The sequence below is a fragment of the Anopheles maculipalpis genome, chromosome 2RL (assembly GCF_943734695.1).
Source record: "Anopheles maculipalpis chromosome 2RL, idAnoMacuDA_375_x, whole genome shotgun sequence".
Lineage (NCBI taxonomy): Eukaryota > Metazoa > Arthropoda > Insecta > Diptera > Culicidae > Anopheles > Anopheles maculipalpis.
The window spans coordinates 60,601,198-60,620,840 of NC_064871.1; the positions used below are offsets into that span (position 1 = coordinate 60,601,198).

At 39.7% G+C, this 19,643-nt stretch overlaps 3 protein-coding genes across 3 annotated transcripts in view; 2 read left to right on the forward strand and 1 right to left on the reverse strand.

Moving 5' to 3' along the window:
• The window catches only part of LOC126559576 (COP9 signalosome complex subunit 9), a 194,968-nt gene that overhangs the window by 163,689 nt on the left and 11,636 nt on the right, over nt 1-19,643 (forward strand). The window lies entirely within an intron of this gene.
• The window catches only part of LOC126558181 (uncharacterized), a 407,024-nt gene that overhangs the window by 131,650 nt on the left and 255,731 nt on the right, over nt 1-19,643 (reverse strand). The window lies entirely within an intron of this gene.
• LOC126557196 (protein groucho-like) lies at nt 1,134-18,095 on the forward strand. The gene is made up of 16 exons (XM_050212880.1): nt 1,134-1,202; nt 11,252-11,349; nt 11,431-11,494; nt 11,603-11,647; nt 15,135-15,272; nt 15,342-15,596; nt 15,673-15,777; nt 15,865-15,955; nt 16,027-16,116; nt 16,206-16,385; nt 16,449-16,623; nt 16,729-16,978; nt 17,077-17,335; nt 17,415-17,579; nt 17,653-17,852; nt 17,948-18,095. The coding sequence occupies exons 1-16, from the start codon at nt 1,152-1,154 to the stop codon at nt 18,053-18,055; spliced, it is 2,274 nt and encodes a 757-aa protein (XP_050068837.1). The 5' UTR covers nt 1,134-1,151; the 3' UTR covers nt 18,056-18,095.

Here is a 19,643-nt window from a genome sequence, read left to right on the forward strand (position 1 = left end):
CCACCAACCAACCAGCATACTACCGAGAAATGTCTCATCGTAGCAGCAACGGCAAATAATTGCAAAATAGGTGGAGCAGTGAGAGAGAAAGCGAGAGCAAAACGCAGCCAACGGTGACTCGATCGAGTCAAAAGAAGAGGGGACGCGCGCACTGGCTCGAGGTCGACGAATTTCCCGCTCTTTTTTCAGTGCCTTTTTATCACGATGAACGCGAGTGGAAAGTGAAATCGGTTGATAATTGAATTTGGCATCATCGTCGACAAGAGAATTTGATTCCCTTTTTATCAGGCTGTGCCGAGTGCGTGCGTGCGTGTGTGTATGTGTGTGTGTGAGAGTGAGTGTGCGTGTTGCTGTTCCTTGCGTACAAAATTGTCGATGCTCATTCGGTTAGATCGCGGCGTCCCAAGACGAGAAAGTAGGAGATGGATGGCAATGCAGGAATCCGACACAAATTCGATTAGTTGGCAAAGTTGGTTTACGAATGAGTGCCGGATGGTGATGGGCGGATGGATGGATGTGATGAATGTGTGTATGTGCGTGTTGTTTTGGGTGTAGTGTGGTTACACAGTAATGACACGCTGAAGAAGCAGAGAGAGAGGGATGAGCAAACTTATTGCTGGTGGAATTTGTATGCTGCTAAATGAAACTGCAAAAAGCGTATTCGCCGTATCGCTTGCGGGGTGTGTGTGTGTGGTGTGGTGTGGCTGGCATTAGGTTTGAATAAATAGTGTATTTATTTTTCACAAGCTGACAGATAATCGCTGAGCAAACAAAGCATTGGGCGGTCGTTCTAAAGCAAACAGCACCGCCTGCTGTTCTTGTGAAATTCACTGTATCGGTGTCACAAACATCGTGTGTGTTTTCCAAATAATTGTTTCCTATTGAATACTTCATGTCACGTATTTTTTCGATTTCCATTTTATAGTGTAGCAAATGAACCCCCGAGCACTGCATTACTTGATATCTGTAAAAGTGTGAAGACAAGCAAAACCCAGTGTCCAGATTGTGTGGTGTTGGATGTGACGGTTTTAGAGTAAAACTAAAAAAAAAAAAAGGCGTGAAGTGTTGGAAATATCCGGGAAGCGAAGTTCACAAAAGGCATTTTTAAAGGATACAATACTGTAAACAAAACAATCACGCTGCCACCGGAGATGTATCCGAATTCAGGCATTAACGCCGCAGCGGTTGCGGCCCGCCATCCGGTAAGTATTCTTCGCTGGAACCTGAAGCGATATTTGTTTCGGAAAAACTATTTGCTAGGAAAAAGAATTTGCAGTGTCTTGCCACACTACTCCATCTTCGGTGGTCAGGGTATTTGTACGTACGAACGAACTGTCTGGATGGGATTTGGAAGGGTCCTGTTGTGTCTGAAATAGAGTTTAACATTTCGAGAAAAACGAAATTATAAGAAAATCTCCTTACAACGAGCGAAAACGGTTTCGATCCTCATAATTGAATTGTAGGGTGGAATACTGCCAGCTCGTTGTGGAGTTTTGAATCGTAGAGTAGAATTTTGAACTCACCTGACAGGAAATTAGCAAATTTAACTTTGTAATTTTGCAGTTCAGCACTGGTTTAAAGAAGCATTGATTAAATTAAACTTTTCCTTCTATTTTTTTTTGCGTTAAATCTCTCCGACTGTTTATGATACGGGATGCAGAACTGATTACTGATTGCAAGATTGCGCTGTATGATGGCAAAGATCCACTGTCCATATTTAAATAATCTGCTAAGTAATTCAAATAATATATAGATCGAAACTCTGTATTGGAAACAAATGTTATGCTCTGGTTCGGTATCGAAACTAAAACAAGCCAACATTCGATAAAATTTAGCGAAATTGAGAAGGTGACTTCAACTAGAAAATTGGATTTTTTTATTTTCTGCCTCTGCTTCTGCCAAACAGTTGAAACATTCATAATCCTTTAAACCGAACTAGAGAACCTTAAACAAATTGTTGGATAAGGTTCAAATTGCTGTACAACTGTGTAAAATGGTGATAAACACTTTTTTTACAGTTATAATTTCATGAAAGTATTTGATTAACACATCTTTTGCATTATTTTTACAACCATAAGTCATTTGCAACAATCGAACAGTGATAAATTTGAAATTATCTATGTTTAATGGCGGCAACGGATAAATCTTTGAAAAGTCATGGCCTGCCATTACTAGCTTCTTCGACTTGATTATACCTGTTACGCTGAATATACATGCATATGGTCTAAGTTAAGCCACTAAACGAAACTTTACATTCATTCATTTTAATTCTTGAGCGCATCCTGTTTGCGAAAGCACTGTTGTGCGTTACTAAAATGTATTGCATTAGCCTTACGAAAAGACAGCTCCCTCCGTTTGAGAGTATCGAAACAATCAGAATGAGTGTCTTATGAGGCATTTTGGGGAAGTTTAGCATTAGTTTTAACATCCCATTACATGCACTAGAGTGATGGTTCACTTCCATTGCAGCCACAAGCATTTTTTCCTGAATCATCATCGTGCATATGCTGGATTGGACGCCAACTATAAAAAATAGAAAAAAAGGGAAAGCAAGCAAAATGCCTCCGAAAGGGCCGAACACACAACCACTCTCCTGCGAGGTGCACCATCCGTTGTCGAGACGTAATTAACCTCTTCTAATTCGATCTTTAAGCTATTGCAATCCACTCTTGTTGCTTGTGCCGGTGTTTTTTTTTTGTGCAGGTTCACCACCACAAAAATTTGGAAACGAAGAACTAAGCGTAGGGAATGTTGTGGCTCAAGTAGGAAGAGTGCGATGGTTCACGGTTGTTGGTTGTGTCTCGGATACGGTTTGTATCATCATTGAAGGGAGGTTCCTGCCTACACGTAGGGCTAACGAAAGAGCAGCAAAGAGAAGAATGAAAAAGGGTGGGAGATAAATAATGTGAATGTTTTTTTTTTGACGCTTCCATGTGTGTGTGTGTAAGGCGAGGGTGGGTGCGAAGAATAGGTTGTAAAAGAAGGAATGTAGTAATGGCGGGGGGGGGGGGGGGAGAGCGGTGGTTGTATTTAATTAACGGTGCCGATTAGCGTGAGGCGAGCAAATGCGTCGTTACGCCATATTGGTTTTGTTGTGGCCTTTCGCTTCCAGCATAATCTCCTCTCTTCATCCGTGTTCTCCTTCCTCCCTACCTTCCTCTTTGGGTATGGTTTCCTACAATGTTTTTTTTTTATGGGACGGCAGTAGTGGGTTAAGTTATTTCTTTTCCAATCAAAGGATGAATCGTACGAAGGAAAGAGGTGGTGATGATCTCTTGAGAAGCGATGATGAAGCATTGGATTAGATTGAATTGTTTAATCGCGGAACAGGTTGAGTTTACGATGGATGTTAGACAAATGCTGCATTAATGGATTAGAGCTTCACAAGCCAGGATCGAGTATCAAATCCCATCCGTTCCCGTTTCTTTGTATCCAACTACGTGGTATCAATAAGACGTCTCGTAAGCTATTAGATGAAATGGCTGACATTATCTGACAGGTCGGTAAAGCCAAATAGAAGAATGGATTTAAAGGGTGTTGAACCACTAAACAAACTGGATCAAACTCCTTCGATGGAGAAGAGCAATTTATTTAATTTTAAGCAATATTATGCTTTCTTGTCAATATTGTCACTACGCCTCAGGAGGACGCAAACCTCCCAGTGCGCCAAGTGAAGCATGCACGCGGCGGCGGCGGCGGTGGCAGCATGGTATTTATTAAGCGAACACAGGAACAAACGTTTCATATGGAGGTACATACAACAAACCGCTCGGTCTCTCGAGCCAAATACACCCCCGGCCTGATCGATGGTAGGAAAAGAGGCCTGCTGCATGCTTTTATGCTTCCGTTTGCTTTTCTTGTGTTTGCTTTTGGCTGTTCTGTTTTGTTTTTCCCCAGCCAGACTCTGTCTTCGCCAAGTTTGTATTGTTTCGATTTTTTCCAACGCGCGTTTCCGTTTCAACTTCCTGTGTTACCACCACCACCACCACCACCAACATCATCACCGTGGGGGGAGTGTTGATGTTGTTTAGTTTATGCTGCCGTTCGTTTCAGCTAACAAAACGCAAATCCAAGATATGATCAATACGGGCAAGGCAGCGCGTTGTGATTGACGGCCGGCTTTTTAAAAGCAAGTGAGAGTGAAACGAGCAACACACAATGGTGTGGTGTAATGGTTTAAATGGAGTAATTTACTTCGTATGAAAAGCGCTAGTAAAAGATTAGGTTTAACAAAGTTGGCACAGATGATTGGTATCCGTTTTTCACAGTACAAAATAACGGCTATTTTTATTTAATATGTCAGAGAAAGATACTTGATGAGCTTATTAAATGTAACTGTTATTAGACTAACAGTCACAGTTATCGAAACGCAGGATTTTGTTATTTTGTTTAAAGATAGGACAATAAAATGACCGTTCGAAAATTATTCGCTTCTGTTCGTTATTGTTTCTGTTTGTTTGATTTTCATGTTCTGTTTTTCATTGCAGTAAAAAGGGAGAAGTTGTTGTTTTTTTATTGGATTTAGGGTGTTTTGCTTGCCTGCTATCACCAATGTTTCTTCTATTGGAAATTTTTTAAAGCGTCCTCACGCACCATTTATGAGGACCTTCTGCGAATGTGTTTTTTTAAGCAAGGGAAGAATCAATTGTGCTTGAACCAGGGAAATTGAAATGATTTTAATTATATCAATACGATGCGATATTTTAGCTACCCATTTACGTTTTCCGAATTTGTAGAATTAAGCCGTACATAACCTCCAGAGGTGTGCAGCCGACTTTTAAGGCCTGATTATTTATTACAAACGGAAACGTCTCAAGACAAGCTTGTCAATACAAACGGAAAATAAACTTGCATTATGAAACCGTTCTTGTCACAGACAAGTTTCGTTAAGCATTTTTTTTTCGTTAAATCTTCAAAACCAATATGTCAAAGTGATGAAACCAACAAAAACAAAACCAAAAGTGTAAACAACTGTTCTTGTTGAGAATATATTTTGTGTTGTAGCTGATATTTACGATATTAAAACGTTTCTTCATATCATGTGCGCGATGATAGGAGTAGTTATGATGAAACAACGGAAGATCTTACTAAACAACGTCGACTGCTTCGTGGTATGTTCGATCCTTTGGAATTTACTAATCAAGTGTGAGTTTGACCTGTGAAACTTTTGTGTAAAACCTTTTTGATATGTTGTTCTTTTCAGATTTAACAAAAATTTTCGTATATCAAAGGAATTTTTCTTCGATATTTTTGATGAGATTGAGTCAAAGTTTCCGCCTGTAAGGGCAAAAGGACTCACGCAAAAGAAATGTTTGGCTGCTACGCTACGGTTTGTTGTGGAGGAGAGTTACCGAAAGGGAACAAAGAAAGATTTTAATTCACCTTCATTTAACAAATGTTTAAATATTTTGGAAGAAACGTTTTCGCCGGAATACATTTCATTAGAAATGGAACCAAACGAGCAGCAAGATGCCCGACGACCTGAGTTTTGGCGCCTTTCCGTTTCGAATAGGTGTTTGACGGAAAACAGTTTGACAAATATGAGTCTCCGTTTGTGTTAGAGAATACAAATTCTTGGCAGTGTGTACTTGTAAGTTTGCATTTCGTTAAGTTTTTTTTTCAACAGACAACACAAACGGCTGTCATAATACGAATCTTCCGTTTTTGACAATTTGTCTTGACAATTTGTGTGTGGTAATCAGGCCTATAGTTATCCTTATCTCTTACAAACCCGCCGTAGTATAATCATAACCAATTATGTTTAATAACAAAGTGTTGTACTATTAAGATATTTTTATAACATTCTGTTTTAAAATCATCAGCCAAATATCTAGCCCTTAATTGAAAAGGCAGATGATTGCGCTTAATAGTTCGGACACTCTTGTGTCATCTGGTCAAGAGCAATAATAGCAATATGGTACTTGAGGAGCGTATTTAACGTAGGGGGGCTTTTAGTGACCATTTATCGTCAAGTAGGGTGTGCATTTACGTTGTGCTTTATTACCTGCTTCAAACCAAATTACTTGCACAATTTATACATATAGTTTGGACAGCGAAAATAAAAAATTAAAAGGATATATCTGGAAAAGCATTTTTTTTGTTAGATATAAGCTAACTTGTTGCTTTTTTTTAAATTACAATTAGTCCTTTCTAGACGAAATGAGCACTTAGACTAGGGCAGTTCAATCACAATTGCAACCAAATTGTTCTTCGTAAAATTAATTGTAGTTAGAGAAGTGTCTGGCTACCACGCGCCTCGTGGTGGTAGGCCGCAATATTTCAGCAAAATGTTGTTCTAATTAGGAGCTTTTATCGATAGTCAATAACAGTTGTTATTGCCGTGTAATTGTGATGCGTTTCTGCAGCCATTTTTTTTAAATACAATACGACGGTAGGAGATTAAAATGCTGCTAGCAAGTCCTGAATCTTTCATCATTATGATTGTGTGCATGTTTGTTTTTCATTGAAGAGGTCTAAAAAACTACCGGTCATACCGTTTAGGTGATCAATTGTTGATTTATGATTTGTTTGTCAGTTCAATGGTGTATTTATCTTTCTCAATTGTTTGCACTGGTATATACAGATATGTGTAAGTGTGTAGATATCGGCATAACTGTGAATGTTATGTTTTTTTCTGCTTTGTTTACTTGCGGTGTATTTGTGAGTGGAACAAACGAGGTGAAGAAATGCCTTGCAAAAAAATAAAAAATATTACCAATCCAAACATATTTGTAATTCAGTATGATGACTCAACGACGTATTTTCGAATATAAATATAATTGATAAAAATTCCAAGTTAAGTGGGCTGTTCAACAAAAAAAAGATCATGTTGTGAATCATATAAAAATGCACTAGTTTTAAACATTTTTTGACTAGTTGTTTGAATATCCGTAACGAGTATTTGTGCTTGAACTTTGTAGTGCAAGGAAATGCAAATGATAGCGTGCGGCGGGCCAACTTTAGAGAATAGCGCAAGCTCTTATCTAATCCTGGACCACTGGTGTAGAAACCCCCAATACATTAGCGAAACAACAAAAATAGATACAAAATCATCCAAAATAGTTACGGATTGATTCGATTGACATGGAAAATGTATTCTAGCCGGTTAGAGAATTGAAAAATGTAAACAATCATTTTTACGTTAATATTTTACAATGACAAGCACCAAAAATTAAGACACGGTGCTATTTTGATAACACTTGCAATACATAAAATTCGCAAAAACATATATATTTTGGTAAAACTTTACGCACTGCGCTTTCTAGACGAACATAAAATATTGTTTGTACCTAAACGGTTCTGTCGATCCGTTGCACGCATGAACGATTTTTAAACGGATTTGTATATACGCACTGGTTCAAATCTCGAATTCAAATATTAGCATGTTTTTGGAATTGGTTTTTTTTAAATGTTTGTCCTTTGATGGTAAAAACCAAATACTTTTTAATTTAGCACGTTATGAATTTAATTTTCCTTTGGTTTTGGCGCGCAGAAGCTAGGTAATTTTATAAAATATTAACGTGAAAAAGTTTGTTTAAATTTTTCAACTATTCAACCGGTTAGTACACATTTCCAATATCAATCGCGCACCGGCTTCCGTAACTATTTTGGATGATTTTGTATCTATTTTTGCTGATTCGCTAATGTTTTCTTCCTCTTGGCTTAACGACCTTCTAGGCCACGCCGGCCATCCAATGGCTTACTCTAGACTCTTCGATACCACGTAGTTGGATAGTCAGTCCTAACTGCAGGGGGGACGGTCCGGATGGGATTTGAACCCCGGTCCTGCCGTTTAAAGACCAGAGCCGCTGCCGCCTGTACCACCAGGGCCGCCCATGTGTTGGGGTTTCTATCATTTCCATTTCCCTGTAACGTTCTAATACATTACGCACGCAGTTTCTATTCATGTACAATTGTTAAAATCATTTAGGAACACCAAAACGATTCTCAAATCAATAGTGGAACTCTGCAATTCGGTTGTTTTATTTTGCAATCATATAACAGAATATTGAATACAGTGAGTGAGATGAGATTTCCGGCAGAGGATTAGTCGGTTTGTTTTTCATATGCCAGGATCAGGTAACGAATGCCGTTCGACACTCGTCTCCCCCGAAACAATGGCTGGCTATCCAACTACGTGATATCTAAAAGTCGAGTAAGCCAGTAGTGACAGGCCAAACTAGATTAATTAGAAAAGATGAAGATGGAATAGTTTTGATAAAGGTTCAAAATTAACAAAACATAAGTAAACATTTCTTCTTTTCTTGCAAACATTTCCTTTTTACGCCATAAAGAAATTTATTTAGAAAAAATTAGCAATCCAAATAATTCTAATCGTGGGACAGCTTTTTGTCTGTCTGTTGCATCCGCCGTTGATAACAGCGAAACCTTTAACGTGATTAGATAATGATGAATCTCTGTGAGTCTCGCAAACCAGGGTCACAGGGATATTTTTTACAGACAATCGAGTATAAAGAAACCTCCCAAGATCTTCCCACAAATAATTATTTTTATTAGAAAATAGAACCGATTCGGCCATTGAAGTCACACAGTGTTGAACAACAGAAAACAGATCACCTTTATTTCTTTTTTGATAACTAATACTTTTGACCTATTTTACTTATCTGAACTTTACAGAATATTGGTAAAACATTAGGACTGTTTGTGAAACCCAAAGGTCTTCTCAAACGTCACATAAATGTCGCTTTGGTATTATGAATTTCCGATAGGTTTAATTCGAATAAAATCATCTGTGAAATGTGATTAACTGAGCAACCTGTGCCTGAATGAATGTATGCAAAACGTCGACGAAACATTCGTCGACTCTAACGGTTGACCATAATATAAATTTGCTTTCCGTTTGGTAAGTCTTTCCGTCGGAAAGTTTTCCGTTTGGCTTTGACAATCAGGCCTATTACAGTATTATTCATCAATCAAAACCAGAATCGATTTTTTCTTTTTGCTCTAATGAAAGGACAAAAAATAAAACAAAGTTAATCGGTTAATAAAAATAAGGTCATCTTGTTGCTATCGTTCAGCAAGTCACTGTAAAAAAAAGGTGAAACGAGAGTTTGAGAACGATGAATGCAATGCCATTTGATTCTGGTTTGGAGGTGGATAGCCAACGGTTATTACATGACACATGTAACGTTATTATTCGAAAAGAGATACTCACACGTTTTTCCCAAGTCCTTGTGTCATATCATAATTGCCTTGAAGTTGTTTGGCATCATTGAATCCCATAGGTAGGGTAAAGAAGAACAAAAAAAAACTCTAGATACGTAACTTGTAAGGGTAGAAACAAGCACAAAAAATAAAGGGGGAATTTCTCCCGAGGGCAAGCGGTGAGGCCATTGGGTGATAAATCGATTTTGAATACAGTAGAGGGAAACTAGACCGTATTAATTTCGGAAGGAAAACGTTAAACTCAAGCATGCATCGAACAAAAAAAAAAAAAAGGACAGATTTTAGGGGATGATGATTTTGTGTTTGACCCACGCGGGGTATTTTTCGCTTTCCCAATGTTCTTTCAATAGGGGGAAAAGACCCCTATATTGCCGAGTGCGTGCGTGGTTGGTCGGTATTTTGTTATCGCCCTGGGTGTGTGTGTGTGTGTGTGTGGCGTGTCGTGTGTCGTCAAAATGATCAGGGGGTGAACGCTTCTTGGTTCTAAATACCGGAACGGGCTTTGCACACTGGAGGGTGGTGCCGTTTCACAGATAATAATTTCCGGATTAATCTAGGCGTCTGGTTAGCGTCGTCGTCAACATTGGCTTCATCCCCCCCCCTCCCCTCCCCTCCCCGTTCTTGTTTTTCCAGTTTGTACGATGATGCGTCTGGTCAAACGAGAGCCAACGGAAACGGAAAACTTCTAATTGAATGCTGGCGCGAATATGGATGCTTTTTTTGGTGTCGTTTTTTGGAGGAAGAATGGCTGTAGCAATGGGAACATTTGTTGGATCGGATATCATTGGAATAAATATGGCATGATATGTTGCCCTTGCAATAAAAAATTTCTTTAAATTATAAAAATATAGAATGAAAAAGAGGATTTGTTTTTGAAAAACTAAAATTAATTGACACTCAGGACGTGTTTGAACAAGCAATGAAAAATCGGAATAAAACACAAACTCAACAACTGCCTACGGCGGTGTAGTTTCCAGATTTCCTTCGCCATCCCGATTGTCCTTAATCATTTCGTAACTCAATCATCGGCACTTTTATAGCGCTGTTCGAATGTTGTTGATGATGATGGTGGTTCCCGTGCACAACCTTCTTAATTAACAATTACTTCACGGGTTGAACATGATTCATTCTCGCGTTTGCGTGTCCTATTGCGTTGCTATTTTTCGTCCTTCTTTTTGGAACTGATTGTGTTGTTTATGGCTGATTAGGGTAGTAGGGTTCATTGTAGGAAGCGTTTCCTTGGAGAGCGGTTTATTTAGCGGGGTGAAATAAAGCGGGGTTCAAAACATTTAAACCGTAAGAGCCGTCGGTAATGCTGCTGCTCGGCAAATGGGGGAATATAATTCATTGTTTGAATGCAAACGCACGAAATACACACATATGGTGGTGTTGATGCGGACTGGAAGATGGGTTCAAAATTTGTTTACCCTTAAATTGGGACCAGCCACACGCGGGGTTCCCTTAGCTTTTCGTTTTGCTGCTGATGCCACCACGGCAGTGTGTTTTCAATTGGGGTGAAAAAGTTCCTTATTCCCCTGTCTGGTCTTGTTGTGTTGTAGCACAGTGTATAGTCGACAAAACAGCTTTAGCTGATTGTTGACGTTGGAATGAGGGAAAACATTACTACTTCCATGTGCGGTGTTCGTCGTGGTGTGACTGGTGTGAAAATTGGAAAGCGTGTAACTAGGGCAAAGTACAAGAGCGGAAGAAAAGGTCATGAAGAGATTTTGAAGAAAAAAAAGGTATGGCTAGATACTGTTGCTATTAATTTACTCTATGGTGATGCGCTCTGCCTTAAGGAACAAAATTCATTAATTCTAGATGTAAGTAAATCGAGCAAAGTGGCGCTTGAGTGGCTAAATAAGCGGAAAAATACAATCACAGTCGCAGTGTTAAAACAATAGCCGATCCCATCCAGACCGTTCCCACTGTATGCGATCTATCTAAAGATTTTGTGTGTGTTTTTGTTAAATGGATCAATCTTCAACTTATGCTTTCACATCCCTGAACGCTCCCTGGTTTGAATTGTAATCTAACTTTAATCATTATTTTTTGCCTTCCCCAGGGCCCGCCGCAATCCGCACAGCCATTCAAATTCACCATAACTGAAAACTGTGATAGGATAAAAGAAGAGTTCAATTTTCTTCAAGCACAGTATCATAAGTAAGTACTGAGCGACATGAAGAGAAATCTGGTTTTAAACATCACAACTAACCACTAATCAATATGCACATTTTCTTTCAGTCTGAAAATGGAGTGTGAAAAGCTGGCTCAAGATAAAACGGAAATGCAGCGACATTACGTGATGGTAAGCAGATAATACTTGGATACTTGGAGCAGATTGGATTTGACAGTCCCAAGTAATGAGTTAAGAGTGTGCTGCTAACTAAAACTTTTGTTTTTATTTTATTTTCAGTACTACGAAATGTCATATGGTCTCAATGTGGAAATGCACAAACAGGTAAATAGCAATAAAAAATCGTCGAAAACTCGAGTCGAAAACTTACTAAACAAAATTAATTTTGTGATGAATTTTAGCAGCGTTTGAGCTCAGTTTCAGTTAAGGTGATTTGAGCGCAACGGCAAGTCATTTGATAAATTATGTGAGGAATTTTTGTTTCGGTTAAAAAATCACCGTTAAGCTAGTTGGAACTTAGTTTCAAGTTTAGAGTTCATTTTGTAGTGTAAGAAGCAATAATTTTTTAATCGATTGATTGTTAGTCAAATAACATCCTTCATCCAGTCTGTATGTGCTAAATAATTTTGTTTAACGTTTTAATAATCTTGTGATTATTCCATGAGTACTTATCATGGCTCCAATTGTTTTCTTGACTGGAGGAACTTGTGGTTTATAGTTTGTCTGTTTGTAATAGAAAATAAGTCTGAGATTTTGCACGACTCAAATTACGTATAGCTGCGCTTAGCGTTTAGCTAAACGTAGTTTAGCTACGCACGCAAACTTGTAAAATATTTCTTTTATAACTGTTGATGTATTGTGACCGTTTTACTACATAAAATGCATTTCATTTCTGTTGTATAATGACATTTTTACGTTTTGATACTATTGTATTACTAGTAATGATTTACTTTTGTGTATTATCATATATTCTTCACTATGAAACTAATAATTTCTCATGTGAAGACGAATGGATGGACATGGTTAGTTTTGTACAAACTGTTGAAAGACCTGCCTGGAACAATTTTTGAACAAGCAGATGCCGTTTGAGCTTCCCCTAATTACTAAAAAATATTAAGATGAAACTCGGTCGATACGTGCTATGAGAAACAAAGAGAGCGTTCACTATTTGTGAAAAGAAGAACCTGCTTGTAGATTCTTCGATTCGATTGACTGCGATACATCGAATGTTTCATGTGGTTGATTGGATAATCGAGTAAAGAGAATGCTATAATGCGCTTCAACCTATGTCGTTTTCCGTGTTTCCAAATTCCGACCCAAATGATTGGGAGCAAACCACCTACATCGGCTAAAACCAAACCTAAGCTCGAAGTTCGTGTGCGGCTAGCGTTCTGTTTCGCTTGCTGTGATTGTGCCTGTACCCAGATCAAAACCTGTCCTCAAAAATGGTACTATTATCCTGACTTCCGAGGCAATCCGTTATACATTTACCTTGGATAAATGCCGCACATGGGCTGGAGGAAGTAGCATGAAATGAATGTACACCGGGTGGTTTGCAGGTTGGTAAAAGCGCTCTCTGTGTGTGTGTATGTGTGCGCTACAGCCGCAACAATCCAGACTCTCGTTGCTTCTCTCTGTCATACGGTGGGACGGTGGTTTTCCTCTGTGGTCATATTTGTATCCTATATGATGCGGTCACCCGAACCGCAGCGTTGCGGTGGCTCTACATAGTTACTCTAACCCGCCCGCTGCACATCCTGCTCTCACACTATTATGCACGTTGGGAAATCTATTGGTTCCAACTATTTTATGCTATGTACCACAAACCACAAGCTCCCGCTCTCGCTCTCCCACCTTCCGCCTCATCGCGTCCCTTCTGGTGGTTTATTTCGTTTTCATTCATAGCCGACGCCGCCAACCCGTTGTCCCGCGCAGACGCTCACCTTCAATGTGTTTCGTTGTATCGACAATGGTCTAAAAAACGCACCAACATCGAATGGAGTTCGGGTGGCATTTCTGTTCTTCCCAATGGCATACCAGACGGGGATCCACTGTAATGCTATAAACCCCTAACGGTGAGAAGGAGTGAAATTTGCAATGGCGAAAGCTTCTGTGCCTCTATGTGGAGAGTTGTTAAATGTAGCAGTTTCTGCGTGTGTGTGTGTGTGAGTGGGCAGATTCTGGGATGAGAATGTGGAGTGTACGCTGCTGGGGTAGATAACAGCTTCCGTCAGCGTACAGTTTCAATTCTAACAACCACTAGAGCGATACCGTCGCAGCATGTGGCGGCGCGTTGGGTTGTAATTTTCCTGAAACTCGAAAGGAAAATCTCTTCTGGCAAACGAGTGTTAGGATAGTGTGTGGTATGCGTTAAAGTTGGTATACGGATGGAAAAATGGAAAATCCACAAAAACCACTTGATAGACAAGTGGAAAGAGAGAGAGAGAGAGAGAGAGAGAGAGAGAGAGAGAGAGAGAGAGAGAGAGAGAGAGAGAGAGTAAACGAGTGGTTAGGAGCCACTAGAATGCTTGTGATGAAGCATCGAGCAGAGGCAGTACAGTGCCGGAACAGAGCTTGAAGAGGAGTGATCAACCATCAACCTTCATCTCGTGAAATCATGAAATGTGGGGTGCGGTCATGCATATTTCCAAGGGTACGGTGGATAGATAAAGGGTTGTGTGAGGATATCTGAGCTGTTCTCAGGCGTCGTGGTATTGTGGTGTATAAGGTTGTCCTCTCGTAGTACATCCGATTGCTGGCTAGTGGGAAGGATTTCAAATGAAAGGGGAGGTGGTGTAGGCTGTAGGAAATACAAGCAATGAAGTCAGCGGTTCCTCGCTTCCAATCCTTTCGTTTCTTTACCAAATGTGAGGATGAACTATCCCTATGGCCTCTATTAAGAGGATAGCAGGCTCGTTTAACATATCACGCTGGTGTAAAGTTAGAAGAGGGCTGTGTGGTTTTATTTTCAATCTTGCTGCCGCTGTTGCTCGAAATCGTCCAGCATATTCTAGTTCATGAATGGTATACACAATTCTAATACGGTGTGGTACTAAACCATGGTTACGTTTTTGGTACATCAGAATCTTAGCTCTCGTTTGCTAACTTTTCGATTATGTGCTAGCAAATGTAATGGTGTTCAATTATCGTGTCTTGCACTGGGTCGGTTAAAACAAGTTTACACTCATTTTAAGACTCGATGTGGTGCATTGAAGCATGTAGTGATTTCTTGAACAGGTGTTCGGTACTATCACACGCTTTTCATGCGGCACTACGGATATCGAATCCTTTCGACAATACTGATATCACAACCTGAAATGGCAATGCAACCTGAGGCTGTTGTGTGTTATAGAACAAAACGGATTTGCTACCAACTTGGGATTCTTGGGAATTGAATTCATATCAGAACTGTGGATTGAGGTTTGTTGCCCTAGTGCAAATATGAAAAAATTATCAATAACTGCAAAAAATAAATGAGTTTTGAAAAGGTTGATGGATTATTCACATACATCTTCCTTTTCACAAATATGTTGCTGGGTATTCCGAGGATTGTTTTCGATTGCGATTGAAGGATAACAAAAATATTGATAACAACAAATATATGAGAGAGAAAATGTGTATTGTGAACTATTAAATGTTTGAATTTAATTCACAATTCAGTGACTGTATAGTCTGTGTGCATACAAGAACTATCTTCTATCATTTCTTTGAAGATCCATTTGGAGTAATAATAAATAATATTTTCTATTCCCAATTGTGTACCGCTACATCGCTCCTAATTAAAGTCTTTTTTTTTATTTATCTTTAACAGACGGAAATTTCGAAAAGACTAAACGCAATAATCACCCAGATCGTGCCGTTCCTGTCCCAAGAGCATCAGCAGCAAGTGTTGACAGCTGTTGAACGAGCGAAGCAAATCACAATGTCGGAACTGAATAGCGTAATTGGGGTAATATTTATTAGCAAGCTTATCAGTAATTGACTGCTAAATAATGCGTTATTACTCCTTACTTTTTAGCAACAACAACGGCCCGATTTGCCTAGGTTACTACAACAGATGCATGCTCAACAAATTCCGGGTGCTCACGGTGCACCACCGATACCGGTCGGTATGCCTCATCCTAGCCTTGGACCTGGTGCACTAGGCGGACCGTTAGCTCTCGGTAGCACGCCTCCTCAACATCCCTTAGCAATCTTGAACAAACAGGAATTGCACAGACCGGAAGAATCGAAAAGTAGCAATAGTAACATAATGCCATTGGATGACAGACACGTAAGTTGAGATATGGTTTGCATAAAAATGGGCTCATATTAATGATAATCTTTGTTCCGTCGTGTTTAACCCGTAGCGAAGCTCAATTTCTCCATCGGATCGTGATAAATACCGTCCAAGGACCCCCGAATCAACACACGAGCTGAAGAAGGTTAAGAAGGAGGAAAAGGACATGGGCCATGTGAGTACAAATAATGAGCAATCGTGCTATTGTTGTATGTAATTAGAAGAAAAAGTAATGACAAAAATTGCGTCATATCTTTCGCAGTCTGATGGTGAAAAGTCGGATCAAGATTTAGTGGTGGATGACGCATCGGAGATCAATCCAATGAGCCCAATGCCCAATCAACATCATAACGGTAAATAAATAATTGTAATTGTTCTTTTGTAAAGTATTTAATTGTGAAAAATACGGTTTTGTATTTATTAGGAACAGCGTCGCCTCGCGAAAATGGTATGATGCAAAAGAAACTGGACGTGCAGGATCGAGATCGGATTGGAACACATTCGCCCCGATCAGGTACGATGAGTTGTTGCTGTTGTTGTTGTTGTTGTTGTGTATCAAGCAGCACTTGTGTCCTAACCTTTAAATTGGTATCATCCCATCAGGTACGTCATCCAACGCATCGACTCCTTCGAATAAGAAACTGGACGACAAACCAACCACACCTATAGCAAAGCCAGCTACTCCTACCAACTCGGTTGCAAGTAACGGTGTGCCGAAGGTGGTCAATAAACCGCCTGTATTGAATCCCGGTTATCCCCCGTACCTTGCTGGTCCGCTAAATGGTATGATATATACAACAGCATGGACGCAAAGTTGAATACTATAAAGCAAATGTTTGATTACAGGTGCTCCACACGATTTACAAGCAGCAGCAGCAGCTGCTGCAGCGTACGGTGGCCCCGGTGTGCACAATAATCTGCCACATTCGTTGAACAACTACGCCCGTGCTCCGTTGGCATTCGATCCCCACCCTCAGATGCGTGCTCCCCTCGGCCCGATTGGTATCCCCGGTGGAAAACCGTCAGTATCTTAAGCAAAGAAGAAAAAGAAAGCAAATGGAATGAAGTATTTTTGATTTCTAAATGAATTTTATGTATTTTTTCTGCTCTTTGAACTTCAATGCAGAGCTTATTCATTTCATGTAAATGCTGAAGGACAAATGCAACCAGTGCCATTTCCCCAGGATGCCCTAGTTGGACCTGGTATTCCTCGTCACGCCCGTCAAATTAGCTCCCTGAACCATGGCGAAGTAGTGTGTGCCGTAACGATCTCCAACCCGACAAAGTATGTGTATACCGGTGGTAAAGGATGTGTAAAAGCGTGGGATATTTCGCAGCCAGGGAATAAAAGTCCTGTGTCGCAGCTAGATTGTTTGGTAAGAGAGAGAGAGAGAGAGAAAAAAATCTACATCGGTTGAAAACAATCCTCCGAAAGAAATGCAATCTGATGAAATGTTTGTATTGATATTTCTAGCAACGAGACAATTACATCCGCTCGGTGAAACTTTTACCAGATGGACGAACGCTGATTGTTGGAGGCGAAGCATCTAACCTTTCCATCTGGGATTTAGCAAGTCCGACGCCTAGAATAAAAGCCGAATTAACATCGAATGCGCCAGCCTGTTATGCGCTTGCCATTTCGCCTGACTCTAAAGTGTGTTTTTCATGTTGTTCGGATGGTAACATTGCCGTTTGGGATCTTCAAAATCAGACACTAGTACGACAATTCCAAGGTAAGCTTAATTTGAATTGTGTCTGCAATACTGTTGCAATTAATCACACCTGTGTATGTTTGTTTGTTCCATTTTGTAGGGCACACCGATGGAGCTTCCTGCATTGACATTAGTGCCGATGGCTCCAAGCTTTGGACGGGTGGTTTAGATAATACCGTACGTTCATGGGACCTGCGAGAGGGAAGACAGCTACAACAACATGATTTTAGTTCGCAGATCTTCTCTCTTGGATACTGTCCAACGGGTAAGGATATTGACGATTTGTTTGAGAAGTATGTTGAAAATGATGAAAGCACGTGTGATGATTACTTTGCTAGGTGAATGGCTTGCCGTGGGAATGGAAAATTCGAATGTGGAAGTGTTGCACGCTACCAAGCCCGACAAGTATCAGCTACATTTGCACGAAAGCTGTGTGCTGAGTTTGAAATTTGCCGCCTGCGGCAAATGGTTCGTTTCGACTGGTAAGGACAATTTACTGAACGCGTGGAGAACGCCTTATGGAGCCTCAATTTTCCAGGTAAGAATGGAAATATTTATGCATCGTGTTGGAAATACTAGGTTCAATTGTTTCGCCGTGATACTGATACTTCTTGTTTTCCTTGCTTATTGCAGTCGAAGGAATCTTCCTCGGTGCTAAGCTGTGATATATCCGCCGATGACAAATACATAGTTACGGGCTCGGGAGACAAAAAGGCTACTGTTTACGAAGTCATCTATTAAAGTTGGTGGGTAGGGCTAGTATTAAGCAGAGCAATAGAGCAAGATATACATAAATGAGAGGAAAAGGAGCAAAATGAGTAAAAAGGAAAAACAGAAAAGTGAAATAGTAAAACAAACGAATGAAATATGAAACAAAACTAGAATTCGAGAGGGATGGTGAAAAGGGATGAAAACGGTTAACAGGTGAATTCCTCAAATGTATATTACTTAGTAGTTCTGTGCGATGCTTTGTTCTCGTGTCCGTTTGCAAGCTTCCTGCTTTATGTGTTGTCGATCCGTTGCAATTTCTGGTTTTAGCGATGGGAGAACACTTCGCGACTGAATTATGAATCTCAATATCTTCCAACAGTATAATGCACGAATTGTTTCAAACAGTGATGGATTCAAACTGTCACCAGAAAACAAAATTCTTTCAACATTGTCCCCTGTGTGCTGTAGAACCGTTTAGCAATGTACAGACAAGAAATATACTCCGTTAGGTGTAATTTGTTTATTATAATTGCATGCATGTAAAACGGAACGTTTTGTGAACCAAAACTTACTACAAAAGCTTAATCTGGAATTGTCACACATGATCGACACACACACGTGCGCCGCGGGTACATTGCTGAGTATTGTGGTAGAATGTTTGCAAAACTAGTAGAACAGAGGGTATTGCTTGACAGACTTTGTATAAAATTAGTACCTAAATATGTTAGACGGTTTAAAGAGAACTAAAGTTTCTGGAAAGGGTAACAAATTGGAACGGAAATCATAGAAGGGGGAAGAAGTAAAGAGAAAATGGAAGAAATATCATTAAGTGAATGAATGCTTACGCTTGGTGTGAGGAAATGAAATCAGTTTAATAATAAAATTATTTGTACGAGTGGTAGCCGTTTGCGATGCCTGAAAAATGGTTGACAGGCGAATTAGTGTAAAGATGGTTAAAGCTCGATGTTACAACGGTTCTTTAGAAGCATTGTGCTACGTTTTATGAAAAAATGAACCATAAGTTTGACAATGCGCTCCTCCTCCGGGTGATTCAGATTTATTTTGGAAACATTGCTGGAAACGACTCCAACGATGTAACAGTGTACCCTGACAATTGTTAGAGTGCACACCAGGTCCTAATTGCCGGGGCAAAAATGCTGAAAAAGGAATGAATGTCAACATAACTTTAGACTGATAGAGTGACCATTAGGCTCTGTTTATTTGTTACGTTATTCATTAAACCATAGGCACCCCTACACATCGTCAGCATTAATAATTTTTCTGCTTTCCCATTTTTTTGTGTGTAGCATAGGGTACAAAAATATTTTGAAAGTGCATACGCGTAGGTAGAGATCCCTGTCTTGTACTATAGATAGAAGTTGCAGTAAAGAATATAGAGAACCTCACAGAAAACTAGTATGTATGATAAGTGCACAGTGACGCTGTTATGGTTAAGAAAATGTGCAGGTAAATAGCTTTTTTCAGAAAAAAAGCTGTTAATAAAGAAAACAAATGACAAAGAAAAGAACAACACTAGCGCATCATTGTTGTTTTGGTAGATGGTATATTTTACTTGAGAGCATGTGTAAACAAAATGGTTTAAACTTTGTGCGATTTT

Bases quoted from the DNA above. Each gene is read 5' to 3' on its own strand.
- LOC126557196 (XM_050212880.1), top strand. From the start codon at position 1,152: ATGTATCCGAATTCAGGCATTAACGCCGCAGCGGTTGCGGCCCGCCAT. The intron at 16,979-17,076 runs GTAAGAGAGAGA...TGATATTTCTAG, and splicing joins TGTCGCAGCTAGATTGTTTG to CAACGAGACAATTACATCCG. The intron at 17,580-17,652 runs GTAAGGATATTG...TTACTTTGCTAG, and splicing joins TCTTGGATACTGTCCAACGG to GTGAATGGCTTGCCGTGGGA.